Raw genomic sequence first — 26,585 nt, forward strand, 5'->3', positions numbered from 1 at the left:
GGGAGGAGCCGAGCTGGGTTTGAATCAGGGGCTGTTAGAGGCTGGGAGAAGGGAGAGCTGGAAGGCAGCCAGCCTGAGGAGGGGGAAAGCTACACCCCAGAGGGGCACCCCTCGGGGTCTTCTCCCCAGGACGGGTTGGAAGGACTGTCTCTGGCTGCTGCACTGTCGCTTCTGTGAGAAACTGGGCATCTGTTGCCTAATAAACCTCCTGTTGTACCTGCTGAGTGAGAGTCACTCCTGCCAGCGGACGGGGTGCAGTGCAGAGGGACCCCTGAACCCCATCACACCCTCGCATGACCCCTCTCACTGCACTGAGAGATTTAACAGAGTGACTCCGACAATGCCTTGGGGGCCATCAACTTGATGAAGGGGGGCTCTACGGAGGATGGAGAGAGGCTGTTCTCAGTGGTGGCAGACGGCAGAACAAGGAGCAATGGTCTCAAGTTACAGAGGTGGAGGTGGACGTTGGATAGTAGGACAAACTCTTTCCGCAGGAGGGTGGTGAAGCCCTGGAATGTGTTACCAGGAGACATGGTGGAACCTCCATCCCAACTTGACAAGGTCCTCTCTGGGATGATTTAGTTGGGGTTGATCCTGCTTTGGGCAGGGGGCTGGACTAGATGACCTCCTGAGGCCCCTTCCAGCCCTAGAATTCTAGGACCTCCATCTATTTAGCTCAGCAAAGAGCAGGAGAAGGGGTGATTTGATCACAGCCTGGCAGGACCAGCCAAACTTTGGAATGGGCCCTTCAGCCAAGCAGAGACCGGTCTAAGGCGGCCCAGCGGCTGGAAGCTGAAGCCAGACAATTTCAGACTGGAACTAAGATGTAAAATCTTAATGGGGAGAATCCCAAGGGCCACTTTTAAATCACCATTACCTGCTCATTTAAAAGTGCGGCCCCAGGAATTATTGTGGGGTGTTCTCTGCCCTGTGCCCCCCGGGAGATCAGAACAGCTGATTGCATTGCCCATTCCTGACTCCAAATGACCTGGACAAATGGTCTGAGGCTACTGGGATGGAACTCGATATGGACACTATGATGGGGTTCAGGGGTCCCCAGGCTCTGCCCCCCATCCACAGGCAGGAGTGACTCTCACTCAGCAGGTTGAACAGGGAGTTTATTAGGCGACAGACACAGCTCAGCACAGAGGGGTCAGCACAGCCGGCAGAGACGGTCATTCCAACCCGTCCTGGGGAGAGGAGCCCAAGGGGGGCCCCTCTGGGGTGCAGCCTCCCCCTTGCCAGGCTGGCTCCTTCCAACTCCCTCTGCCCCAGCTGCTAACTGCCACCTCGGATTCAAACCTGCTCAGCTCCTCCCTGCTCTGTGTTCAGCTCAGAGGTGTTACCTGCCAGCCTAGGTTATAGCCCCAGGGTCATCCTTAGCCGCTGGGAGCTGCTCTGCCTGTCTCACACACACCCCCATCCTGAGTCTCACACGCACCCCCCCCCCCTCCCGGCTCCATCACAGACACGTGCAAAGCGCTGTGCTTAGAATGGGACAATCAGTTGCAAATACGCAATGGAAATGACTGTCTAGCAAGGAGCACTGCAGGAAGGGATCAGAGTCCTGGCGGGTCACAAGCTGAGTCAAGGGCGCAAAAGGAGAAAAACCGAACGTCATTCTGGGCTAGCTTAGCAGATGCGGTAAGGAAGAGTCCGTAGGTAATTCTCCTGCTTGATTCTGCACTGAGTAGGCCTCAACTCGTGCAGCAAAGGGAGAAAAATGGCTCTCCCGGGCCTCTGAGGCTCCGACAAGGAGCAAGGGGCTTAAACTGCAGCAAGGGAGGTTAGGTGGGACATTAGGAAAAAGTTCCTGACTGTCAGGGTGGTTGAACGCTGGAATAAATTGCCTGGGGAGGCTGTGGGCTCTCCAGTGCTGGAGATATTTAAGAGCAACTTGGAATCATAGAACACTAGGACTGGAAGGGACCTCGAGAGGCCATCGGGTCCAGCCCCCTGCCCTCATGGCAGGACCAAGTACTGCCGAGACCATCCCTGATAGACATAGAGCCATAGAACAATAGAGCTGGAAGAGACCTAAAAAAAGCCATCAAGTCCAGCCCCAACCCAAGGCAGGACCAAACCCATCAGATCAGCCCAGCCAGGGCTTTGTCGAGGCGAGACTTAAACACCTCCAGGGATGGAGGCTCCACTACTCCCCTGGACAGACCATTCCAATGCTTCACCACCCTCCTAGGGAAAAAGTTTTTCCTAATGTTCAACATGGACCTTCCCAACTGCAACTTGAGACCATTGTTCCGTGTTCTGCCATCCGTGACACTGTGAACAGCCTCTCTCCAGCCTCCCTTCAGTAAGCAGAAAGCTGTTATCAAGTCCCCCCTCAGTCTTCTCTTCTGCAGACTAAACAGTGCCAATTCCCTCGACCTTTCTTCATAAGTCATATGGTCCAGCCCCCGATTATTTTGGCCGCCCTCCACTGGACTCTCTCCAGTGTATCCACATCCTTCCTATAACTGGGGGCCCAGAACTGGACACAGTACTCCAGATGCGGCCTCACCAAAGATGAATAAAGAGGAACAATCACTTCTCTGGATCTACTGGCAATGCTCCTCTTGATGCAACCTAATATGCCGTTAGCCTTCTTGGCTACAGTGGCACACTGTTAACTCATGTCCAGCTTCTCATCCACTATAACTCCCAGGTCCTTTTCTGCAGAACTACCACCGAGCCAGTCGGACCCCAGCCTGTAACTATGCTTGGGATTCTTCCGGCCCAAGTGCAGGACTCTGCACTTGTCCTTTTTGAACCTCATCAGATTTCTTGCAGCCCAGTCTTCCAATTTGTCTAAGTCACTCTGGACCCTGTCCCTACCCTCCAGCGTATCTACCTCTCCCCCTAGCTTAGTGTCATCCGCAAACTTGCTGCGGGTGCAATCCAACCCCTCATCCAGGTCATTGATAAATATGCTGAACAGAACAGGACCCAGAACTGAACCTTAGGGCACTCCACCAGAAACCGACCGCCATCCCGACATCGAGCTACAAAACATTTATCTAACCTGCTCTTAAATAGCTCCAGAGACGGAGATTCCACAACCGCCCCAGGGCAATTTATTCCAGCGTTCGACCACCCGGACCCAGGCTCTCTCTTCCTCGCAAACGACACCCGTCGCAGGCCCGACAAAGGGACTACGTCGGATGCACCCCTCACAGGATGTGTGTCTAACAGACAACGGGCGACAAATCTTGCAGCCAGACAAGGTGGACAGGTATGGCAGGGTGTGTGCACAGCAGATAGTCAAGGACTTACACAGCCGCCCTGAGGTTTGTACCTTGCAGGGATTAAAAGGAGGCCTGCAGGGCACTGGTCCTTGATGGCCACCTTGATGCCACCCTCCTAGGTGATCCAGTAATGCCAGGCTCAGCTCTCTGCCCTTGCCCCACCCGGGAACAGTCCGCAGAAAACCATCAGAGACAACTGCAAACAATGCAAGTCACTGGGAGGGTTCTGCTTAAAAAGGACAATGACAACAGGGAGGGGAGGGGAGGGCTCCCTGCGACGCAATGTGGGGAGTGAGCATTTCTGTGTGTTCCCTACCGCCCTGTAGTAACACCTGGTGGGTGCCTCAGTTTCCCGAGACATCAAGGCACAGCTGGGGGTGGGAGGTTTGGAGTGATGACTTCTCGCATGCAGTCCAGGTCTACCCTGCTCTTCGGAACCCAGGTGACCCCCTTCTTCCCTGGGACACAGGCCAAAGGTGGGAGGAGGGGCCTGGTGGGTTGAACTGGAGCTGGGCTGGGAGTGGGGCAGTCTGGGGGGCAGGGGGCCAGGGCCCAGCTCGGGGACCCCTCTGGGCCCCGCTCCCCAAGACAGATGATGCTGACTCTTGGGGTTCCAGTGCTGACAAGTCTGTTCTGCGCTGTGTCCCTGTGGCCTGAGACCCTCCTGCTCCCCGGCCGGGCGAGAGTTACCCCCACCCACCCTGCCTCTGTGAAGAGAAGCAAGCAGCTCTTTGGGCTGACGGCAAGCAGGGAGGAGGCGGTTCCATGCACGGCTGGCTGCTGGTTTCTCGGAAGCCAGCCAGCTCTGCAAACAGCCTGCACCGGAGGGATGCAGGGAACCTGCCTGAAGACCCAGGAAGAGGAGCGATTACTAACTGCCAGCCTTCGCCTGCAGCTTCTGCTTTGGCTTCTCCCTACCTCCCGGCTCTGTTCCTAGCGGGATCCGGGCATTGCCTTCCCGGCTCGGATCACAAGGGCCGTGCGCGACACGGCAGCCGAGTGCGGGTTATGCTGGGTCCCCCTGCTCCTTTGCCAGCAGAGCGTGTGGGACTTCTGCACCCAGCCGGCGTCAGGGGCTGCACAGCACAGGGGAGCCTCTCTCCAGGACTGGGTTCAGCAGGCAAAGGCGCAGCTGGCAGAGCCCGAAGGAGAGGGGTTGAGTGGGTAAGGGGACCGCCAGGAAGGCTCCCTCACGCTGCAGGCAGGGGACCCCCAATGACTCTGTCCTGTACCCGCCCCCCCAAGGGCCAGCACAGACCCAACCCCTGAGAGGGGAGAACCCAAGACTACCCCAACTACACTGCAGGTGGCTGTCAGGCCGGGCGAGCACAGAGGAGTGCTGCTTTGAACCGACAAGTCCTTCTCCAGTCCCTTTGGCCAGCGGCGCACCAGGCTTTTCCGCCACAGCCCCGTCGGTCAGAGAAGACTGCACTTTTGCTGGGCCGGAGCCGGGGAAACTGAGGCACAGAACGCCGTGCTCAAGGTCAAGGCGGGTTAAAAATAACAGGCATCCATCTAGCTGGGTTCTTTAAAGCCTCGAGAAGAATCAGTGCTCCACGGCCCCAGCCCGCGGTCGGCAGCTCAGCTGGTAGATTGCAGGAGTCACCAGCATCCCACCCTGAGCGTTTGGGTGGCCGGCCAGGAGAGATTCAGGTGCCACTGAGCTGATTAGCAGAGCGCCTGCAATGTGTGTCTACTGGTGGTAGACATCCTGCCGTGCACAGAACAAAATTTATTCCACCCACAGATGGTGGAGGGGAAAAAAAACCAGCAGGAACCTTGGCAGTGACCATTTTTCAACCCACCGGGCAATTATCTCCCCTACAAATCTCAGTGTGCGAGACCAGGCGGACTGCTCCACTCCTCGTCTGCCGAGCGAGGTCACGACCTGCGCCCGTGCAGAGCAGCCGGGTTTGAGAGAGAGGCAGGGTGCCACGCCGAGCACGCGGAAGTGAGACCGAGCCAGCACGGAGCTGGCCTCTGGTCCCAGGAGTGGGCGTTACCAGGAAGTCTTTGACACACAACGCCCCAGCCTCATTCAGTGCCCCGGAGGGACGGTGCCGCCCGATGAGCAGTTCCCCAGTGTTTCCTTTCACCTCCCCAGTTCAGCCTGCGGCCCTAGACCTTATTTATAGCACACGAGCCAAACCCTGCTCTGAATATCGACGAATTCATTTCCCAAGGGCTTTCCCACGGCACCTCCACCACAGCAGCTAAGAGCATCGCAGACGCCAACGTACCAACTCTCCCCACACACCTGTGTGTACACCTGGGACTTTATCCTCATTTTACAGAGCAGAAACTGAGGCACTGGGGTTAAGCACAAAAACTTTGCGTGACTCGCCTGGGGTATCGCCAGAGTACTTTGTACGTCCCAAGAGCAGCTCAGAGGGCAGAGCTTGGGCTAACGAAGATGAAGTTCAGACTGCCCAGAGAAGAGCAACAAAGCAGATTCGAGGTCCAGAAAACAAGAACGGGGAAGGAAAGCTTGGGAAAAAAATGGGTCTGTTTTGTCTGGAGAAGTGAAGCCGAGATGGGGGACCTAAGAACAGTTGTCGAGTCTGTAAAAGGATGTAGGAAGAAAAGGGAGCGACAAGGAGTCGTGGGTTTATATTGCAAGAAGGATAGGTAAGTTTGGCGTCATGGAGTGGGGGGTCCCCGGGCCTGGCCCCACCTGCAGGCAGCCGTGACTCTCTCCCAGCCGGGGAACAGGAGGTTCTCAGGTCACTGGGACGCGGCACAGAACAGACTTAGCACAGGGACCAGAAGCCGCCAGCACCATCCGTCTGGGGGAGAGGGGTCCCCGAGCCAGGCCCTGGCCCCCTTCCCCCTCTCCAGCCAGCCCAGACTGCCCCACTCCCAGCCCAGTTCCAGTTCAACCCGCCAGGCCCCTCCTCCCGCCTTTGGCCTGTGTCCCGGGGAAAAAAGGGGTCACCTGGCTGCCTGGGTTACCAAGAGCCTGGAGCCCCATTGTCTGCGTGTGAGACGTCCTCCCACCCGAACTCCCCTCCCCGCCCTGCGCCGGTGCTGTGCCCGGGGAAACTGAGGCACCACCCGGGGTTACAGTAGGACAGCGGGAAATGCATACAGCCGAACCTGGGGGGAAAAACCCTAATGCTGCCTCCCTGCGCTGTGCCACAGCTGGACATTAGGAAAAACCCGTCAGGGCAAACCCTGCAGGATTCCCAGCAGGAAAGCGGCAGACTCTCCATCACTGGAGGTGTTAAAGCACAGGTCGGGCAAACCTGTTAGGGACGGGTTACTCCTGCCTCAGTGCTGGGGACTGGAGTAAATGGCCAACCGGGCAAGGGCCCTGATGGTCCCGCGTTTCTCTGATCTATGAGCTCAGCCCCTAGGGCTGCACATTGGGCTCCCCAGAAATGAGGAGCCTTCGGGGACCCCCTTTGAGAGGTCGGCTGTGACACCCCTTCCCACGGGACCTCTGGCAGAGGCCAAGCCACGAGAGGTAAGGGAGGGGAGCTCCCAGGGCTCACATGAGGGTCTGGCCCAGGGAGCAGGGGATCAGCATGGCCATCTGCAGAGGAGTGAACCGCCCCATTCATCCTACTGGGTGGTGGTCTCCTCTCCTGGTCCGAGCACGGCATGCTCATTGCTGCACCGAGCACACCCGTTCTCAGCCTAGGGCTGCCTGGCAGGAATCTGGCACATCTCTCCAGGCACCGACTTCTCCTGCCAGGTGTTATTTTCAACATGGGCTCTAGCCTCTCCTACATCAACAGGCACAGCACCGTCCCGAGAACCTATCTCAGGCAGGACTCAAGACAGGATGCCCTAACCCCGGTGCATGTTCTCAAGACCGTGCCTTAAACCACACTGAGCTTACAGCACCTTGGACAAAAATCTCTGCTACTGAAGTCCCTCCGTAACACAGCCCACCCCCAGGGTGGCCTTCCTAACCCAGCACCGCTGCATCCCGGGTGGGTAGTGTGATGGGGTTTGGGGTCCCCCAAGCTCTGCACCCATCCGCAGGCAGGGGTGACTCTCGCTCAGCGGGAGAACAGCGGGTTTATTAGCCGACAGGACACAGCGTCGTACAGAGGAGTCAGTACAGCAGGCAGAGACAGCCAGTCCCATCCATGCTGGGGAGAGGAGGCCCCGAGGGGCCCCCAGAGCTGGGGCCTTGCCCCCTCCTTGGTCTCTCTCTCTCCCAGCCCAGACTCACTGCTTCCAACTCCCAGTTCCAATTCAAACCCCTCAGGCTCCACCTCCCCCTTTGTCTCCAGTACAAAGGTGTTACCTGGTTGTCAAGGTTACCCTCAGCAGGAGACCCCCACCCTCTGTGAGCCACTCACACACACACAGGTATCCCCCACTCCATCACAGGTAGCAAATAGGAATACGTGCTTGAGATGGTCACACACACCGGCTAGGGGCAGGACTCAAACCCACAGCCCTTGAGTTAAGCCAGGGCCTAGTGCCAGAACCTCCAGGAGAGGCCCACCAATACAGAGCTGCTTGCTACAGTCGTGGCCGGGGGCCAGCAACTGGGAAAGTGAGAAGAGCCCTTTTTTCAAATTCAGTTACCAAAAAAAAATAAAAAATCAACCTTTCAGGAGCCACGACCCACGTGTGAACACCAGATGGTCCTGAAGAAGCACCGTCAGACTGGGCTTCTTGTCACCCAGTTTGAAACCAGCGCACGCACTTTGATTCTTACCAGTTTGTTACTTTCACCTACCCCATCCCCAGGCTTAAACCAGCCCCCCCATCCCCAGGCTGAACCCCCCTCTGCCCCAGGAAGGTTGCAAGACCAAGCCATTTCCAGAGGCTCTCACTGGAGTTTACGAATTGGGCAGACGTCCCCTGGGTTTATTTTTAACCCAGTTTCTGACTTTGTTTTAAACCCAAAAAAAAAAAAAAAAACCAACACCCTCCAAAACTAGCCAGACTGCCCCATTGCCGAGCGGTCCAGGCCAGCCATCCTGGCTGAGCTCGGGCACGGCACAAGCCACACACACGAACGCCCTTCAGCTCACCATAGACCAAACAGGCCGTAGGGCGAGAACAGGAGAGGTTCCCTTCCAGCGTGTGGGCCCTGCGGACGCCCACCCTGCCCTGCTGCAGCATCCCCCCCGAGCTCGAGCTCTCTGCGGGCACGCTCAAGGGTTCGCAAGGGGACCATCCTATTCATCGAGCCTGGCCTCCCGCCTCACCAGCTCCTGCCACACACTCCTCACCTCTGGCTCAGCGGCTGCCGTCCTCATGTTGCGACGCTCAGCTACAGAGAACCCACCATTTACACTACAGGTTGAACCTCTCCCCTCCTGCAACATCCTTGATCCAGCCCGATTCTAGTTCGCTGGACGCCCACTTCTCCGGGGTGCGGCCAACTTTCCCGCGGTCCCATAACGTCTGTCCAGCCACCAGTCCTGGTTCAGTGTTGTGGGCTGTTCTTTAGCCGTAATTTACCCCCTAAATGTCTCCTAAGAGCCCAGCGAGCAGGGGAAGTGTTGGTAATGTGCTAGCCAATATTGACCTCCCGTGGATGGCACCGGGCAGGTACCAAGAGTGCAGGGCGAGAGAGGTTCACCCTGTAGTTTCAAATTGCAAGTCCCATGCTGTGGAGGAACACAAAGCGCACACGTGCACACACACACCTGCCAACATGGCTCTGCCCATCTGATCCCAGGGAAATTCTCCTTCCCTTCATGAGGAGTTGGATGCTGAGCATGTGGCAAGACCCGCAGGCAGGTCAGCGTCCCCCGGGGAAGAACTCTGCAGTAACTCAGAGCCTGCCCCAGCTAGCGTCCCACTTCCAGACGCTGGCGATATCGGTTGCAAGCAGTTGCCTGCAGTGACAGCAAGCTCATCACACCCGTAGGCACGGGCACGAGGGCTACAGGGTGTGATGGCGTGGGGTGGGGGTTGCGTGTGTGAGAGTCAGGCTGGCTCTGTGTGTGTGACAGGCAGAGCAGCTCCCAGCCGCTAAGGATGACCCCTGGGGCTGTGAGCTCAGCTGGCAGGTAACACCTCCGCCCTCAACACAGAGCAGGGAGGAGCTGAGCTGGGTTTGAATTGAAGGCGGCAGTTAGACGCTGGGGGGAGTTGGAAGGAGCCAGCCTGGCGAGGGGGAAGCTACACCCCAGAGGGGCCCCCTCAGGTTCCTCTCCCCAGGACGGGTTGCAATGACTGTCTCTGCCGGCTGTACTGACCCCTCTGCGCTGGGCTGTGCCTGTGGCCTAATAAACTCCCTGTTCTACCTGCTGAGCGAGAGTCACTCCTGCCTGCGGCCAGGGGGCAGAGCCTGGGGACCTCTGAACCCCATCACCCAGGGGTACTGCAACCCCCCTACTTATTAGCTGGGGGCCCAGCGGCTGCCAGCCCCAGGGCAGTCGTTCCTCCCAGGTCCTGGCTCCCAGCCCCAGTGCGCTGCTTCTGGCCCTGCGCCTCAGCTCGAGGGGGTGCAGATGGGGTAAAGGGACCGGCTCTCTGCACCCCGCCTCCGCTATGCGTTCCCACACGACTGACCACACTGCTCCTCCAGGAGGCTGCCCCAGACCGACACCCCGCCGAGGGTTAGAAGACGCTCAGGAGTTCGGAGAGGCTGGTGCCAGCAGGGCGTGACCGACTTTAGCAGCAAGACTGTAACAAGCTCCCATGTTTTATAAGTCAGCGGCTCCTCCTGAAAGCGGCAAAAGCCACTTCCCAGATGCCAAGCTGCAGGAGACAGGCGGGGACCAGAAGCCACCAATTTTACCCCAGTCCTATTCTTGGAAACGGCCGGTCGACTTTTGCCAAACATCCAGCTTGGGGCCGGCACCCAGCAAGGAGAAATTTCAGCCCGTGGTTAGCGGCTAGGAGAGACCTCCGCAGCTGAACACAAGTTATTAAGAAGATTGAGCGTCAGCCGTGCCTGCAGGCCTCACCGCCGCCTCTGCTGCCTGAGGTGGTACACCTCCAACGGCGGGCGTCCCCCAATGGCATCCCCTAGCGCCCGGACGCCTTGGGAATGGCCTGTGCAGGGGGGGACCCAAGGCAGATGCAGAGGGGGATGCTCCGGGTCAAGGCCTAAGGACACAATCAAAGCCAGGTGAACGCCTGTAGCTGCAGCCAGCCGCTGTCCTCAGGCACAGCCCTTTGTCTCTGGGGGGGCCAGACCGGCAGGGAGCCGAACGCACAGACTCGCAGGAGCTGCGCTGAGGTTGTGCGTGCCCAGAGCTGCCCAAACGCCATGGCTGTTGCACGTATGGGACCATACGGTCCGGTGCGGGACGAGTATGCTCAGCAGTGGTCCTCCAAGCTCCCTGGAGAGCCTCTTACACCCCTCTCAGCCAGCTGCCGTTCCCTCCTCCTCCTGCCCCGGCACTGTGGATCGTGCCGCACCCTGGACGTGGGCACCAGCAGGGCCAGCTTCAAGGCAGAGGGGTGCAAGTGCTTCCCCCCCGCCCCCAAGGGTCTGCTTCCCCCACCCAGCCTCAGCCCCTCCCCTCCGCCCTCGAACGTGCAGAGACGCAAGGGCCAAGGGGGACACCGACGGCTGACGTCGGCACAGGCTGAAAGGCTGCGGGCTGGCTCCAGGGGAAGGCCACAGAGCCCCAGCCCAGGGACACGTCAGTCGAGACAAATCCTAGAGCCTGTCCCCTCGGGGATCATCCCAACCTGGGCCCAGCGAGGCAGCTGGGACGGGCCCAGGCAGCCACTGTTAGCTTGATGCATCCATGCTCCTTGATTACGGGAGCCCCCTGTCTGGGGCAGCACAGCTTCCCACAGAGCGTGAGCTCAGATCAGCTCCAGGCAGGAGACTCCGGCACCCGCCCCACACTCCCCCAGGAGCCGCTGCTTTCCAGGACCTCGTAAGCATGACCCCCACTCTTCCCTGCCAGACACATGACCTGGCACTTGGCTGAATTCACGCGCCGCTCGTCCCAGACCGCTCAGCGCCCTGCGTGAGCCAGGTGACCGACGCCACCACCTGCTGGGGCATCATCAGAAACGATTCACAGGCCAGGAGTCCATCGCACCTTCCAGGCCAGGGTGTGACGCAGGGAGAGGGTTTCTGGGATATTTTCACTAAACCAGTCGGTGCCTCAGTTTCCCCTGCGCTACGCCTGGCCTGACTCTGCCCTCCGGGCAGGCTCAGCTATCTAGGTATGGCTGGCTGAGTTTACAGGGGTGCTCCACGAGACCCCAGCTGAGTGGAGAACCACAGAAGATAGCAGCAAAGCCCGGAGGTGTGTGGATTCCCTCCTCCTCCCAGGGGAGCTGGGCTACCCTTCCCAGCTGCAGATCAAAGACCGGCAGAGGCGTGAGGTCCAGGCACAAGAGCCGGCTGCTGGAAGGAGCGGGCGTTTGCCTCTCTGACCTCCCAGTTCAGAGTCTCCCCTGGGAACGGCCCCAGGGGGTTCACCCCAGCTTGGCTCAGGGAAGGACAAGGCTCTGGGTGGCAGCGTCAGGACTTGCCATGCTGCGCTGAAGGTGACTGGTACACCCGCTGCCTGAGCAGCGCTGCAAGCATGGTGAGAGGGGCAGAAACCCCCAGGGAGCACCCAAGGCTCTGGCAAGAAAACCCCCTAGGGACGGGCCGAGCGGGGGGTTGCGGGGCGCCTGACAGGCTGAAGGACACCTGCGAGCGGTGGCCCCAAAGCAGGGGAGGTCGCCCTGATCCTGTGGAACCACGACACACGGTGCTAGGAACCAGCCAGACCCTGCCCCAGCCTCCCGGGGAGGCCCCCTAGAAACAGCCCCCTGGCGACGACTCCCCAGGTACAGGGAGATTTTAAGACCCACCGGCTGGCCAGGTTTGAGTTAGTGTCACGCTGTGACCAGGTGGGGACTGGACTCCCCTGGGTCAGTTGCAGGCATTTCCTACTGTTCTGTAGTAACCCCGGGTGGTGCCTCAGTTTCCCCGGGCACAGCACCGGCGCAGGGCGGGGAGGGGAGTTCGGGTGTGAGGACGTCTCACACGCAGACAATGGGGCTCCAGGCTCTTGGTAACCCAGGCAGCCAGGTGACCCCTTTCTTCCCCGGGACACAGGCCAAAGAAGGGGCCTGGCGGGTTGAACAGGAACTGGGCAGGGAGTGGGGCAGTCTGGGCTGGCTGGAGATGGGGGAGGGGGCCAGGGCCCGGACTGGGGACCCCTCTGGGCCCCTCCCCAACACGGATGGTGCTGGCAGTTTCTGGTCCCTGTGCTAAGTCTGTTCTGTGCCACTTCCCTGTGGCCTGAGAACCTCCTGTTCCCTGGCCGGGTGAGAGTCACATCCAGCTGCTGATGGGGGACAGGGCCCGGGGACCCCCACGCCGTGACGCACGCTCCCAGCAGAGCTGGCTCTGATACACACAAGGCTCCACAGGGACTTGCCAAAGCTAAAGGAGAACCACTTCCATCGGTTGTCCTGGCTGGGTTCCCTCCTGCATAACACACCAGCCAGACCTGTCTATACTGCTGCCCTGGTGGCAGGGTCTGTGCACTTTGAAGAGAGGTTTTTACAGGACTGAACTCCTTCAGGCAATAGCTGGAGGGCTGAAGATCCCTAGATCCACTTCACCTCTCACAGGGGTTCTCTCCTGCTCTTTCTTCGAAAAAGGACAGGAAACCAGCTGCAACCAGACACCTCTCCAACAAGTTACCGCTGCCCAGGCGGGACCAACCCCTTCCTAACAACCCCTGGTATCCTGCTTCACCACTTGGATTGCAGCAGCTCCCAGGCATCACAGCCCCGGCTCCTATCGCGCTAGGTGCTGTACAGCCCCAAAGCAAAAGCACGCTGCCTTTAAGTGAGCGATTCTGTGCTCCTACGCACGGCCCTCCGGGTTGGATAGCAACGGAGGAATCTTGCAATCGTGGTTGGTACTTTCCTGACCTGAGCATTAGCTCCACAACCTTACCACCGCGTTCCCAGGTTCCTGCTCATTTCCTCCACCCCCCGGGTGTAATAAATTTTGTCATGTGCACTGACCCGTGTGGGTGTGCACCACAAACACACACACACTAGCGGCTGGGGGAGCTCTGCTCACCAGCTGGGCAGCACCTGAATCTCTCCCCAGTGGACACCCACGCGCTCAGCGTACCGGGAACACAGCCACATTCCCAGAGTGCTGAGTCAATGCCTACAGAATAGCTCTCCGGGGGGATATCAGATAGTCCTTGGAATAACCTGGACATCTGAGTCCAAGTCGGGTTTTCCTTAAATCTCTAGAGCACAGGCACAAGATTGTTAAACAAGTCCACTTCTACAGCGAGATTTACGCCAGGAGAGAGTTTTACGTTGTGCCCACAGACTGCTGATAAAGGGCAGGGCCATATAGTTTAAACCTGCTCCCCACAAGACATAAAAATACAAACATAAACCCCAGCAGAAATCTCCCCTGCCCTTGTCTCTCTGAGATGTGCCAGCCTGCTGACTCAGGCCTGGGTCTAACCACGCGGCCCCACGGCTGGAGCTGTGCCACTGGCATGGGGGCAGCGCCATCATCAAAATGAGTTACACCATGTTAATTGCAGGCTCTTAAAATAAGAGACAGCCTAAGCCAGGGCCTAGGAGGGGAGCCTGATAGCTGGAAGAGCAGGGGTTGATTCCCTGCTCTGCCACTGATTCCCTGTAGGACCTTGGGCGTGTCACTTAGCCCCTGTCTGCTCCATTCCCACTTGTAAAACAGGGATAAAGGCACACGGTCATGCTAAGGGAAATACCTAAGCGTTGCTGGGGGGAGGGCTAGGGGCAGACAACTGGGGGCAAGGCTCAAGAACAGCCGCACCCCCCGGCTGCCTGTGCCCATGAGAGAGGCTCTGACTTCTCCAGCTTCAGGCCGGCACCGCAAACACCAGAGCGTGCACGGCACTTCCCCGGCTGTGCGTTCCAACTGCTTCACCGTGCAGCGACACATGCATGGGCCTGATCCTGTACAGCTCCCCTTCACTTTCTGGGACTAGGCTCTCGGTGCGTAACCGGGCCAGTACTTTTCCACGCCCTCTTTACTGTTCGGCCAGAGAGGAACAGGCTCATGGCAAGTTAAAGATCTCAGGTACTTTTCCTGCAACGCTCATGGTCTCCAATGCGGATGCCTCTCAGTGTTATGCCCATTACACAGACGGGAAGTGAGGAACAGAGAGTCCAAGTCACCCAGCATCCACATCCAGGGTTCCCTGGAAGCTGCGGGCTTGGACAGCGGCCCACGAAAGATTGAGCTGCCACTCAGCTGATTAGCAGAGCGCCCACAGCCAGAAGTGTCCCTCTATTGGTGGTGCACATCAGTGTTTGCCTTGGTGCACATAACAAAATTTATTCCACACACTGATGGAAAAATTAGCAAGAACATTGTCTGTGCCCCCCCTCCCGCCCCCCAGCCCCATGAGGAATTAAAGCCACCTCTGTGGCGAAGTGTCAGACGTTGCCCTAGCAGAGCAAAACAGGTCTGCTCTATTCATAGCCTGCTTCTCCCCTGGGGTCTTGCCTACAATTCAGCCACAGAGCAGCGCGGCTTGGTTTGCAATGGCGTGGTCGTGCGCACAGCGAAACCGGCGTGCGTGACAGTGTCGCAAGCACCGGGGAGTCAACACACACGCCCCCCACCCAGCCCCCCAGCCCTGGGACTGGGATCTACGTAGGTAGTCAGACTGGATCGGCTGAGCAAGCCCACACAGCCTGGGAAGCTCACAGCACCACCCCAAAAACCGAAGGGCCACCCAGGGCTCAGCAGGGCCAGCCCCCTGCGCTCTTGGCAGGCCCAGGCACCGTCTGGACCGTTTCATCTAACCTGCTCTTAAACTTCTTCAAAGCCAGAGATTCCACAGTCCCCCAGGGACCCCCCGTAAGCAGCCCTCCAGGAGAGATTCGGGGGCTGCCCAGCTGATCAGCAGAGCACCGCATGCATGCCTATGGGTAGTGCACATTGGCATGTGCCTCGGCGCAAGGAACACATTTTATGCCGCACCTGCTTGGACGACGTTCGCGGGAACCCTGCTCCACACCCGCCAGTATTTCCCCCCCACGGGCGCTCCATAGAATCGCAGAACAAGACAACCCACAAATGGCCAGTGAAGGGTCCCCCTGAGCCCATGGGGGAAATGAGCCAAGGCTGAGCCTACCTCTGGCGGAGAGCTTCTTGGTGTTGATAATCTTGGCTGCGTACTCATGGCCGGTGCAGAGTTTGACGCATCGGCGTACGACCGAGAAAGCCCCCCTAGAGAGAGGAAAAGAGAGAGAGAAAAAAAAACTAGCTTCCCAAGCTTGGCAGGGCATGTGGGGTGCGGAAGTATTCCCACTGCTCGGGGATCTCTGGGGCTGGGGAGGACCCAGGACCAGCTCCCTCCACGCAGGGTCTGAGGGGCCAGAGCCACTCCCGTGTGGGAAGGAGCCAGAACACAGGGCATTGCAACAAAATGGATATTGGTGTATCACACCCAAACTCCCATCACTCCTGGTCCCAGGCCCACAATGCAGCTGGGCAGGACACCCCCCCACCCAATTACAGGCTCTCTCACACACACCCCAGCAGCCTTGGCCCCCTACAATGCAGCTGGGCAGGACACCCCCCCCCACAGGTTCTCACACACACACACACACACACACACACCAGCAGCCTCGGCCCCTCACAGTGCATCTGGGCAGGACACCCCCACACACAGGCGCTCCCTCTCTCACACACACACACCAGCAGCCCTGCCCCCAGTCACCCCACCACAATCTGAGCCTCACCCTGCCTCCCCGCTCCAAACCCCAGCCCCCTCCCTCTCCTGCCGCTGCAGCCCAGCCGCCCCCTCCAGAAACACAGCTCGGCTTCCAAACAGCCCCCTCGATTCTCCGGCATCCCCGCCCCTTTTGGGACCTCCTGTGCTCGGTGCTGGGTAACACACCAAGTACCGGGGGGGGGGGGGGGCAGGCAGAGGAGTAGCAGGAACAGAGCGGGAAGGTGAGAGCATCAGGTTTCATCGCGGGAGGAGGTAAAATTTTCTAAAGCGACGAAAGGGATTGAGAAACCTGTGTCCTGTAATCGGAAGTGACAGAAGGGGGGGCCCTGACTGTCCAAGGTATTTAGATGCCAAAAGATGCAGGCGCACACCCAGCAGGATGTTGAGACACCAAAGCAGGTCAGGTAACGTGTCCCATGGGGTTTAGGCACCTAACCAGCATTCCCTGTAAGCTGGGCGCGTGGACAGCCACCCAGGAGAGATTCGGGGGCCACCCAGCTGATTAGCAGAGCGCCCACGGCCGGCGGGGTGTGTTTCGATTGGTGGTGCGCATGCCTCTGTGCACGGAATAAAATTTATTCTGCAAGCGGATGGGGAAAAATTAAACTCATCCCTGTTCCTAATCTGCTTAGGCACTTCTGTATCTCGCTAGGTGCCTTATTGTGTCTTTGGCAGTCAGGCCCCATCACACCCAGCTGCCCACACTTCCCCGACAGTCACCAGGCACAGAAGGGCACAGCTATGCTGAAGTTCAAGCCCGGCGCAGACCCAGAGCCCCTGACTCCGGCTCACAAGGGTAAGGGGCTGTCTCACTGAAACGGAGACTTTTGGGCACCGCCCCATTCCCTGCCAGCTTGCAGGGTCCCTGAGTCCAGGCTCCAGCCCCAGGACCTATGCCACAACTTGAGCAAGCATGCAGCCGGCTTTGAACTGCAGCAGAGACGTAACTAAATCATTTCTGAAAATTCAAGTCCCGTGTCAGGGTCCCTTTCTCTCCCTGCCTGTGGGGAAGCCAGGCCGGGGACAGCTTACAGCCCTGCCCTGGCCGGGCATCTGTCCCCCACTAACTCAGCTGGAGACAGCATCCCCCAGCCCTCCACCCTGCAAAAGGGGCTGAAATTCCAGCCGTGCGAAAGCTGGGATTTTCCAGGTTGGCTCTGGCTCAGCGAAAGCAGCTCTCGGGGGCGGGGGATGGCGCTTACTCCTTAAGCCCTGGTTATTAGCAGCCAAACGTGGGCAGCCCCGGCGAGGGCTAGCCAAGGAAGGGTCTAGAAAGGCCTGTCGGGAATCAGCAGCAGGGGCCTTGGTTCCTGGGGATGCAGGCTGCTAGCTGGGTTGCTAGGCAGGTGGCAGGCTCTATAAAAGGCAGCGGTGAGCACCGCCCAGCAAAGCAGCGAGGGTCTCCCTGGCACACAAGCCTGCGATCTGAGTCCCCAACATCGGGGTTTCTCTCTCGGCAGCTTGACCAGCCGGGGCAAGGAGGTAGGGGCCCTGTGAGAAAAGCCAGCTGCTCTGGCCGGACAAGCAGCTGTTCGGCTGCACCCCAGAGGTGGCTGCATTGCCAGGAGGTAACTTACAGGATAGAAGCGCCATTAAGAAATCAGTCTTGCCTCCAAGCAGCACATGCTGCTGGCCTGCCGAGGGCCTTCTGGCCAGCCCTGGGGCAGGGCCACCTTGATTGCCAACACCTGGGGGCATCTCTGCTCTATGTTCCACCACCACTCCCTGGGCAAAGCACCTGTGAATGCATAGCCCAGTGTCCCAGGAGAGCTCTGACCCCCCTGGGGTCCCTCCTCCAACCCCGCCCGCCCAATGAGACAACCAGCTCCTGAGCCAGCCCACGCTCTGACTGGGTCATGAAGTCTTCTCTCGTCATCACTCAAGCCTTCTCCAGGGGGAGCTAATCAGAGCTTAAGTGACCGGAGTGCTGGGCCAGCTGTTAGCACTCAGCACTCTGTCACACTTCGCCACACCTCCCCAGAGGTGGCCGCCCCTCCCGAGCGGCAGCTCCCCAGAACCAGCTGCACCATCCGAGAGCTGTGAGTTCCCAGCCGGGGGAGGGATCTCCGTTCGCCTCTGGCGGGGCCGAGCCCTGCCAGAAGGGGACAGGACAGAACACCGTCGCAGGGCTCGGCCTTAGAACTCCAGCCCACCCAATGCATAGCACCCCAGGGCTGGATTGTTCACTTTGCTGGGAAAAAAAAAAAATGGGGGAGAAAACGGAAACCATTCCTGGGAGAAGCCGCAAAACGCCGTTTGCCAGAATTCCCAGGGGAAAGCACACGAATCCCTTCACGGCGAGCAGAAAAGCGGGTTGGAATTGGGAGCGCCCCTTGCTCCGGTGTAATAAAATAACCCCCGACGACAGCAGGAAAGGCCATTTCCCAAGGACGATCTCAAAGTCAAACATCTTGGCTTGGCCAGGGGATTCCCCTACAAGTGAAAGAAGCCCCCCAAACGACGCGCATTCCCAGGGGCTCCAGTCCGCCTGAGTGTGGGTCGAGACCTGGCCCCCAGTTCCGCTCGGTGCTGAGCAGAGACCCGTGGGGAGGGCGGGTGACAGCTGGCACGGCTGATGAGGTGCAGGGACGGCAGATCCCGGGGCTAAGGGGACGGGCTGACGGCTAGGCAGGGAGGGTCCGTCTCTGCTCCTACTCAGCAGCATATGCTGGCTGGGAGAGGTGGGGTTTGGTCTTTCAGCAGCCCGCACAAAGCACCCAGCTGCCCAGGGGCATCTCCCCCATGGCAGGGCACCACCACAGCCCTGGCGCCCGCTGCAGGGGAGCCGAGCCAGGGGGCTGAGGACCTGTCTGACCTTCCCAGGCACTGCTAGGGGCAGAGGGGGCAGCTCTCCTGCTGCACTGGCTGGTTTCTCTCCAGCAGCTGGCAACGCTGGGCGGCTGGCAGGGCTCAGGCGCCCCCTGCAGAGCAGCAGGGCCAGCTCCGCTCCCACGCCCCATGCCCCACGGGCATCGCACAGCACCCCAGCCGCTCACAACTGCCCTGGGCACGGCTCTCAGGGAAGGGGAAGGGAGAGAGACCTACACACCCCCACCACCCGGCTTCGCTGCCCTATCCACGTCGAACTAGCCCAGCTGGGAGCTCCGAGGCTCGGTGCCAAGGCAGGTGCCCTGTTCTCCCAGCATTGCTACCTGGGCTCCCTTCCCCTGCTCGGTACTGTCTGGATGGTGGCGGCGTCAAGAGCCCCCGGCCTGGGCCAGGACCCCTCTGCGCAAGGCGCTGTACAAACACCAAGCGAGTTCGGAACTCCCGGGAGGAGCCTCTCTCAGCCAGCCCGGGCACCTCCTGCAGGTCCGGGCATGAGCGTCAGAGCCCCTTCCGCTCAGCAGGAGCACACCCCCTCCCCTCGCAGCAGCCACGCCAGGATGCTCCAAGCAGCTCCAGCACTGCCAGCGCCAGGCCCCCATGCAGCCCGGGGGGCATTCGGTGTAGGAGTCAGGCGATCAGTGGCCAGCAGGCGGCACAGGTGCCTGGCACAGGAGGGTGGCGGAGGGGTCGGCACTCTGAGCAAGGGCTGCCAGCGGCCACATGGCCCAGCACAGCCCGGACGTGGCAGCCGGCCCAACACCTGCACAGCTCCAGCCACGCCCGCAGGGGCCCAGGGAGTGACTGGGCTCCCCCAGCCCCGTGCTCCCCAGCTGGGATCCCGGCTCACAAGCCTCTGGAGTTAGGTGCCCCCAAGCCGGCTCTGGACCACAGGAGGTCTGGGGAGTCCCTCTGTCCTCCTCAGGCAGGGACTGCCTCCTTGCCCCCCTGCCACACCCGGGGCCTGCTCCCACCCCTCCTGCCCAGGCTGCTGCTGTCTCTCTGTGGCCTCACCACTGGAGAGTCTGGGCACCTGGTAATGGATTTGCCCGCCCGGAGCATCCCCTGTCCTACAGGTGGGGAAGTGATGGGCAAAGAGACCCACCCAAGGTCACACTGGAAATCAGTAGCAGAGCAGGGAGAGGCCAGTGCTCTAACCACTGAGCTGCCTTTCCCCCCAGCCTTCCCATCTGTGCTGGGCACGCGGCTGCCCAGGGTCAGAGACGGGAGCAGGCCGAGAGCTGCTGGGAGCCCAGGGCATTGAGGCCAGAACGGGCCTAGGAGAAAATGGCACTTCAGTCGGGCGGCGAGGCCCGGCTCTGGGCGCACCATGCGGCGTTCCGGAGCTCACGCCCAGCAGCGCTGTTCCAAGGGGCTAGTGGGGTGGGGCTGTGGCTAAGCCCAAATGCCCCTGCGTCAAGGCTCAGGGTGCCACTGTGCCAGGAGCCACATGCACCTCCTGGAAGCAACCTCAGTAGCCCCTCAGCTTCCGCCCTCAGATGTCTGCAGGCCCCCCAGAGCCATTGCCCTACCAAGCCTTCCTGGGAAGGTCCCTGTCACAGCGTGGGGGTCCCCGGCCCTGCCCTACCCGCAGGCAGCTGCGATTCTCGCCCGCTTGGGGAACAGGAGGGTCTCAGGCCACAGGGACGCGGCACAGAACAGACTTATCACAGGGGCCAGAAGCGGCCAGCACCATCCGTCTGGGGTAGAGGGGCCCAGAGGGGTCCCCGAGCCGGGCCCTGGCCCCCTGCCCCATCTCCAGCCAGCCCAGACTGCCCCACTCCCAGCCCAGTTCCAGTTCAACCCGCCAGGCCCCTCCTCCCGCCTTTGTCTGGCTCACAAAGGCCATGGAGGCCCACTGAGTACGTGAGAGAGGTCATCACGCCGACACTCCCATCACCAACTCTGCACTGGTGCTGTGCCTAGGGAAACTGAGGCACACGCCTCGGGTTACAGCAGGACAGCAGGAAACACCTGCAGCCGAGCCAGGGGAATAAGCCCCTCACACATGCCCCTGCGTCACATCCCCCTGCCAGCCGTTCTGTGTCTTGATTCGAGGCCAGCCCCAAGGACCAGGGGTTACTTTGGCCTGCCCCCTCCTTGTCTGTACTTTCCTGGCATGGATCCCCAGACTGCCCTGGCCAATCTTGCTGTGCCCTCCCCCACCAGAGGCCTTGTCTGCACCACACTGGCTGGGCCCCCAGCCTGTCCCCAGGTCCAGGCCAACTGGCAGAAGTTCCAGCATAGACAAGCCTAGTCTAAGACAACATAGCAGTGGAACGCCGGAGTCCTGTCTACACTACAACAGGCTCCGGGGCAGCCGAACCCATTGGCAATTCCCAGTTGTGATATTGCCTACATGCCCCTGGTGGTACTGCCTCTTCCACGGGTGGGGGCTGCAGCTGATACGGTGCCAGATGTGTGGTCCCGCTTGGCAGAGTGCAACAGCGACACTCCTGAATCAAGTTAGACACGCAGCCCCTGGCGTTTTTCACCCACCTGCCAGACTGTCCCACCAAACTCCCTGACAGGGGACAGCCCACCTGGCTGGGAGCTCAGAGTGCTGGCCAGAGCCCGGCATGCAAGGGAGGGGCAGGGACAGGCCCCAGCCCGGCCCAGTCAGGCTGCTGGGGAGAGAAACCATCACACACCAGGAACAGGGCTTCTCTCACAGCCGAGCTCCTCCTGTCTGCCAAGCTGCTCCCCCGGCCCAGCCCTGCATAGGGGTCCTCACACACCCCTGGGTGGCAGGGCTGGGCTCTTATTCCCACTGCGGTCTGGGGAGACACAAGGGCCCGAGGGACTAGCCCCCGGCCCCCATCTGGTGCCAAGGGGACATCTGAACCAGTGTGTTAGCCATGGTGCTACCCACCACCTCTGCCCGCACGCCCGATGCCCACCAGCAGATCCTCCACCTCCCCCATGGAAAGAATCCCCCCCATCTGACCAGCCCCCCCACAACAAACCATTGCCCAGGGCACCTTACTGCCTAGTGAATTCCAGCAGCACCTCAGGCTGCATTACGCCAGGTGCTGTACATTCGCCCCCACCCCAGCCTGGAGAGCGTCACAGAGGTCAGCAGTGCAGCCAGCAGCCCCAGGAGCCACATCAAACACCAGCCGGGGGCAGGAGGGGGGAGGTCTGGCAGCCCTGTCCCTTCCCCGAGGGTTCAAGGCTGAAGCTTGGCTGGGAAAGAGGGCTCCAGTTCTCCCAGCTCACACCTGGCTCTCAGTGGGCCGGGCTGGCACCTCGGGAAAGCTCAGAACCTGCCCAGCCTGCGCTCCAAATGAGACCCACCGAGATGGACCACGCGTAGGGGAGGGCAGGGCCCAGGGAGGGAAAGTGCCGGGGAAGGATCACAGCTGACATGCCTGAGAGCGAACAGGGGCAGGGGGCACTGCCTCCTCCCGGGCACAGCCAACCGCTAAATTAGCTCCCCTGTGTGTCATAGCTCCCGTACTGCTAACAGCTGGGGGAGATTCTCCAGGGGTCGGGGGTGGGAGGGGATCTGGGGGCCTGTCTCTGTGGCGGTGCCCTCCCTCCCCCAGCCCCGGGGAGCGACGAGCCCCTGGCCCCAGGCCGGCTGTGTGAGAAAACCCGGCAAGCAACGCGGAGGAGCTGCAGCTGCCTCAGGAGCCGGGGTTTGCCAGCTCAGTCTGTTGCCATGGAAACGCCGGTGCCCCGGATTGAGGATTGCTGCAGGGGGGGAAGCAGCGTGGGCGGGAAGCCGAGGAGGTGGGGAGCAGTGGGCAGGGGCACAGGGCGGCCGAGGAAAGGGCGCAGAAGGGCGGGGCAGGGCTGGGCCGGGCCCGTCTGCAGCTGGCACAGGACAGACAAGGTCCCTGCAGAGCCTGTCCCCACTCCTGGGGGGCCGAGAACCTCCGCACACCTCCCCGAGGCCAGGCGTCCCCCTGCAATCCCTGCCCCCTGCCTGCTTCCTGCCCCCCTCCGCCGGGCGCCCCATCCTCCTCAGCTCCCCCCGCGGGCAGGGCCAGCCCCACTCCCCGGGGGTCCCCATGCACGGCCTTCGAGCCGGGCCGCAACCCCTGCGGTGCACCCGTCCACAGCTGGGCACCCCCAGAGCCCGGGGCCCTCTGGCTGTACGGCCGTGCAGAATCATATTTGCTGCTGGCCGGCTGCACGCCCTGCCCCATGGCGCCCGGGGGCCTCCGAGCCCACCCCCCAGCACAGCAGTGCCGGAGGAGCCCTGCTAGGGCCGGTCTCTCCCCCTGAAACAGCAGATCCCCCCGGCCCTGGCATCCCCCAGCAGCACAGCCAGGCTCCAAGTACATCTCCATTCCCACCCCCGCCGCTGCCGGCGTTGCTGGGCCACCTGCCTGGTCCCCGCTGCCCCTATGGGAAGGACCGGACCTTGCCAGCATCTCGGGGCCAGGCACACAAGGCCGAGTGTGAGACCCCAGGTGTCCCAGCCGGGGCCCGGCACGCGGGAAGGCAGTGCAAAAGGAGGCCGAGCAGAGCTGCCATCTGCTCCGGGGCTGGCAGAAGCTCGCATGAGAGGAAGTCTGGCACCTCCCAGCAGCTCTGACTGGCACCGCAGCCCAGGGCCCGGGACAAAACCAGCTGGGATGGTGCCAGCCCCCAGAGCGTGGGGGGCTAGTCAGGGCCGCCCCACACCACCCACCGCTCTCACCCCAGACGCACTGCCAGGCCACATCAGCCACGGGCCCCGCTCCTGTCCCAGCCCTGCCTTGTGTCAGCTGCTGGCACCCTCCGGCCACCCGTTGTGGAAACAGCCGCCCACAGGGGCGTTCCCCTAGAGACTGCCTCGTAGGCAGGCCAGCCTGGGGTGCCAGAGGAGCCCCCTTTCTTTGACACCTAGCTACTAAACCTGTCCTTGAGCACCATCTATCTCCAGCTTCTTGTACACCAGCGCCAGGTCACAGCCACATCCTGCAGCGGTGAGTTCCACCAGTTAACCACCTGCTGTGCAATCATCTTTCCTGGCTTCAGCTGATGGCGCTTTCCTCTTGCCACCGGCCCCTGGCCCTTGTGCTGTGACCAAAGGCACACGTAGGCGCACCGTCTGCGATCTTAAACCCCTGCGTCCTGGCCCTGTGCCATTCACGGGTGAGGAGTGTTGCCAAGCAGATGAAGCACTGGAACAGGCCTTGGGAACAGTGGGTTCTGTGCCCAGCTTTGCCACTGGCCTGCTGGGCGGCCACGGGCAAATTGCTCTGTGCCTCGGTTTCCCCATCTGTGAAATGATACTGACCATCCAGGGGTTCACTGGGAGAGGAGGCTGGGTGGTAACAGTCACCGCTCTGGGCTTGTCCCTCCCTCTGGAGGTGTCTCCAGAGCCCTGTCCTAGCTCTCTGCTCACAACCACCGCTGGGGCCCACCTGCCTGTGCTGAGCCTGCCTGGCCCCCACGATGCCTGGCTGCAACCCCCACTGACTCCCCAGTGGGCCTCTGCTCACTGCACGACGGCGTTCACGGCCCCTCTTAGCGTGTCTGGCTCCCCTGCGCCCCAGGGAGCAACCCCCTCACGCTGGGGTCCTGCAGGGTGGAGCCAGCCATCACCACACAGCCCTGCCTGGCAGGCCGGTGGGGCACAGCTAACAGACCTCCCTGTGCCACGCCAGGCCATGTGGCCTAGTCCCACGCCTGCCCCGCGCCAGCCCAGCCCCGTGGCGCTTTCCAGTTTCACGCGGCGCCTCCCCTGTGTTTGTACAGCGCAGAGCACAGGGCCCTGCCCCCCAGGTGATGCCCTCACTCTTCACCTGCCAGGCCAGACCAACCCGCCCAGTCCGCCAAGGAAAGGGCTCAGCCTCCTGGAACGGGAGGGGGACCAGAGCAGGGGCCGCCCAGCAGGCTGGGCCCATATCACCCATAGGGTGAGCTCCATTCCCAGTCTGGGCTCCTAACGCCCCCTCCACGCTGGTCCCCTGGTCCCCACGTCACCACCCACCGGGCGGCTGCCTCCTCTCGCGTGGATGCACCAACGCAGGAATCTACCGCGGTATTTTAATGAGTCTGGCGTGCCTCAGTTTCCCCATTCCCTGGGTGGCTGCCTGGAGTGGGGAAGGGGATAACATGTGTCCGACCCCTCCTGGGCCAGTGCTTAAGGGCTGGTTGAAATCGACAAGCATATGAATAGCTCCTGAATGTCCCTGTCCCCAGCCGGGCAGCTGAGCACAGACTCCAGCTGGAGGAGAGATGAGTGCGGCAGCAGGAGCCCTGGAAGGAGGTGGGAATGGAGGGAGAGAGAGACGCTCTGGGCTGAACCGGACACGGGCTTTAACCGGCCTCTCTCTGAGCTAACCTCAGGCCTCCATCGCCTGGCGGTAAGTGACCAAGAACCCCCGGTTAGGGCAGCACTGCAAACCCTGGGCGAGGTGCATTGTCCCTGCAACACAGTCGCAGCTCCGCCGGCTTGGCTGAGCAGAGCTCCCGGCACTGCCAAGGCTCAGGATCCGCTGACAGCCAGGCCTACCCCAAAGGCATAGCGAGACCCCCCTGGGATCTGACACATCCAGGGGTTCCTCCAGGAGGCTGTTCCCCAGCTGGGGGCGTAGCATGGCTCCAGCGGAGACGCCGCGCCAGGCAGTCCCCAGCAGCTCTGCAACGCATGGAGGAGGCTCACATCAGCCAGCAGCGGAGCAACCCTGAGCCCCTCTCTCCTGGGACCTCTGGCGTATGGTCCCCACATCCCCACCTCTGGCGGCTCCAGAAGCTGCTGCCAGCCCCTCGCTCTGCCGAATTTGCACCTGTCCAAGCTGCCAGCGACTCGAGGAAGCCCAGCAGCGGGGGCTGCAGGAAGGGGGAGGTCCTTCTTCATTTGGTTCTGGCAAAGACCCTCCAGCCCAGTGTGTGCCCTCCGCTCTGGCGGCCCCAGAGCTGCACATGCTGCCTCCTTCCACCACCCACATCTGGCGCCACCAGGGCCACGTTCCCACTAGTTTTTCTGCACCTGCGTGGAATAAATTTTGTCCTGGGTGCCGGGTGTGTGTGTGGATGTGCACCACCACCTGCTCAAAACACACGCTGTCGGCTGTGGGGGCTGTGCCAATCAGCTGGGTGACACCTGACTCCCTGGGGCAGCTGCCCAAGTGCTTGGCTTACAGGGAGCCCTGGCCAGGGCCATGTCTCTGAGCACCCACAACCTTTAGCTGAGTTTCCTAGTCACCCCATCGCTGCAGGACAAGGCAGAGCTGTTACCCCAATAAACACATGGGAACAGAGAAACTCAGGGGCTCCCCCAGCCTGCCTTACACCCAAGCCACCGGCCCTTCCTACCCTGTGTCATGAGGAGGGGGCGGCCTCTCTCCACAGCTCTGGGCAGAGCCCACCTGCCAGGTCAAACGTCTCCGAGCACCTAGCTGCACCCATCACAGCCTGACCCCGTCACGCCAGGTGCTGCACAGACCCAGAACCAAGGGTCCCCAAGAAGCAGATGTGGAAAATCCGGCCAGGCTTATGGACAGAGCGAAATCCACCCGGCTCCACCAGGTAGCTGCAAAGGCCGCGTCGGGTTGCAGGCGCTTGGATAGGGGCTGGGGGCTGGGCAAGCTGGTATGGGGCTGCCCGGCTCGTATTAAAGCTGCAGCAGCTCAGCCTCTCGGCTCTTCCTGGGGGCTGCGATATATTAAGGGGTTGTCAAAGCCCGGGGCCAAGATTGGCCCAGTTGCGGGGTCCCCAGCTGGGGTGCCCTGAATTCCCCCCTCATCATCCCCTCTCCGAAAGCCAGGCTCTCAGCCTGGTGATGCCCCAAAGGGCCAGTCCCTGCTGGCAGCCATGGGGGGTGAAAAGGAGACACTGGGCAGAGGGGCAGGGGAGAGGCCATCACACCCGGGGGCAGCCCCTCACGAGGTGGCCCTGCGTGCCAGCCCCCTGGCACCAGGCCAGG

General features: G+C 61.0%; 1 protein-coding gene across 17 annotated transcripts in view; it reads right to left on the bottom strand.

Annotated features, from left to right (window-relative positions):
* CAMK2B (calcium/calmodulin dependent protein kinase II beta) overlaps positions 1 to 26,585 on the bottom strand; it is a 114,705-nt gene that overhangs the window by 87,271 nt on the left and 849 nt on the right. For all 17 annotated transcript variants that reach the window (XM_074981524.1, XM_074981522.1, XM_074981523.1 and 14 more), the window contains exon 2: positions 15,290 to 15,384. In XM_074981524.1, coding sequence (XP_074837625.1) covers positions 15,290 to 15,384 — 95 coding nt within the window. The remainder of the gene's footprint in view (positions 1 to 15,289; positions 15,385 to 26,585) is intronic.

Source organism: Carettochelys insculpta, chromosome 31, assembly GCF_033958435.1.
Source record: "Carettochelys insculpta isolate YL-2023 chromosome 31, ASM3395843v1, whole genome shotgun sequence".
Classification (NCBI taxonomy): Eukaryota; Metazoa; Chordata; order Testudines; family Carettochelyidae; genus Carettochelys; species Carettochelys insculpta.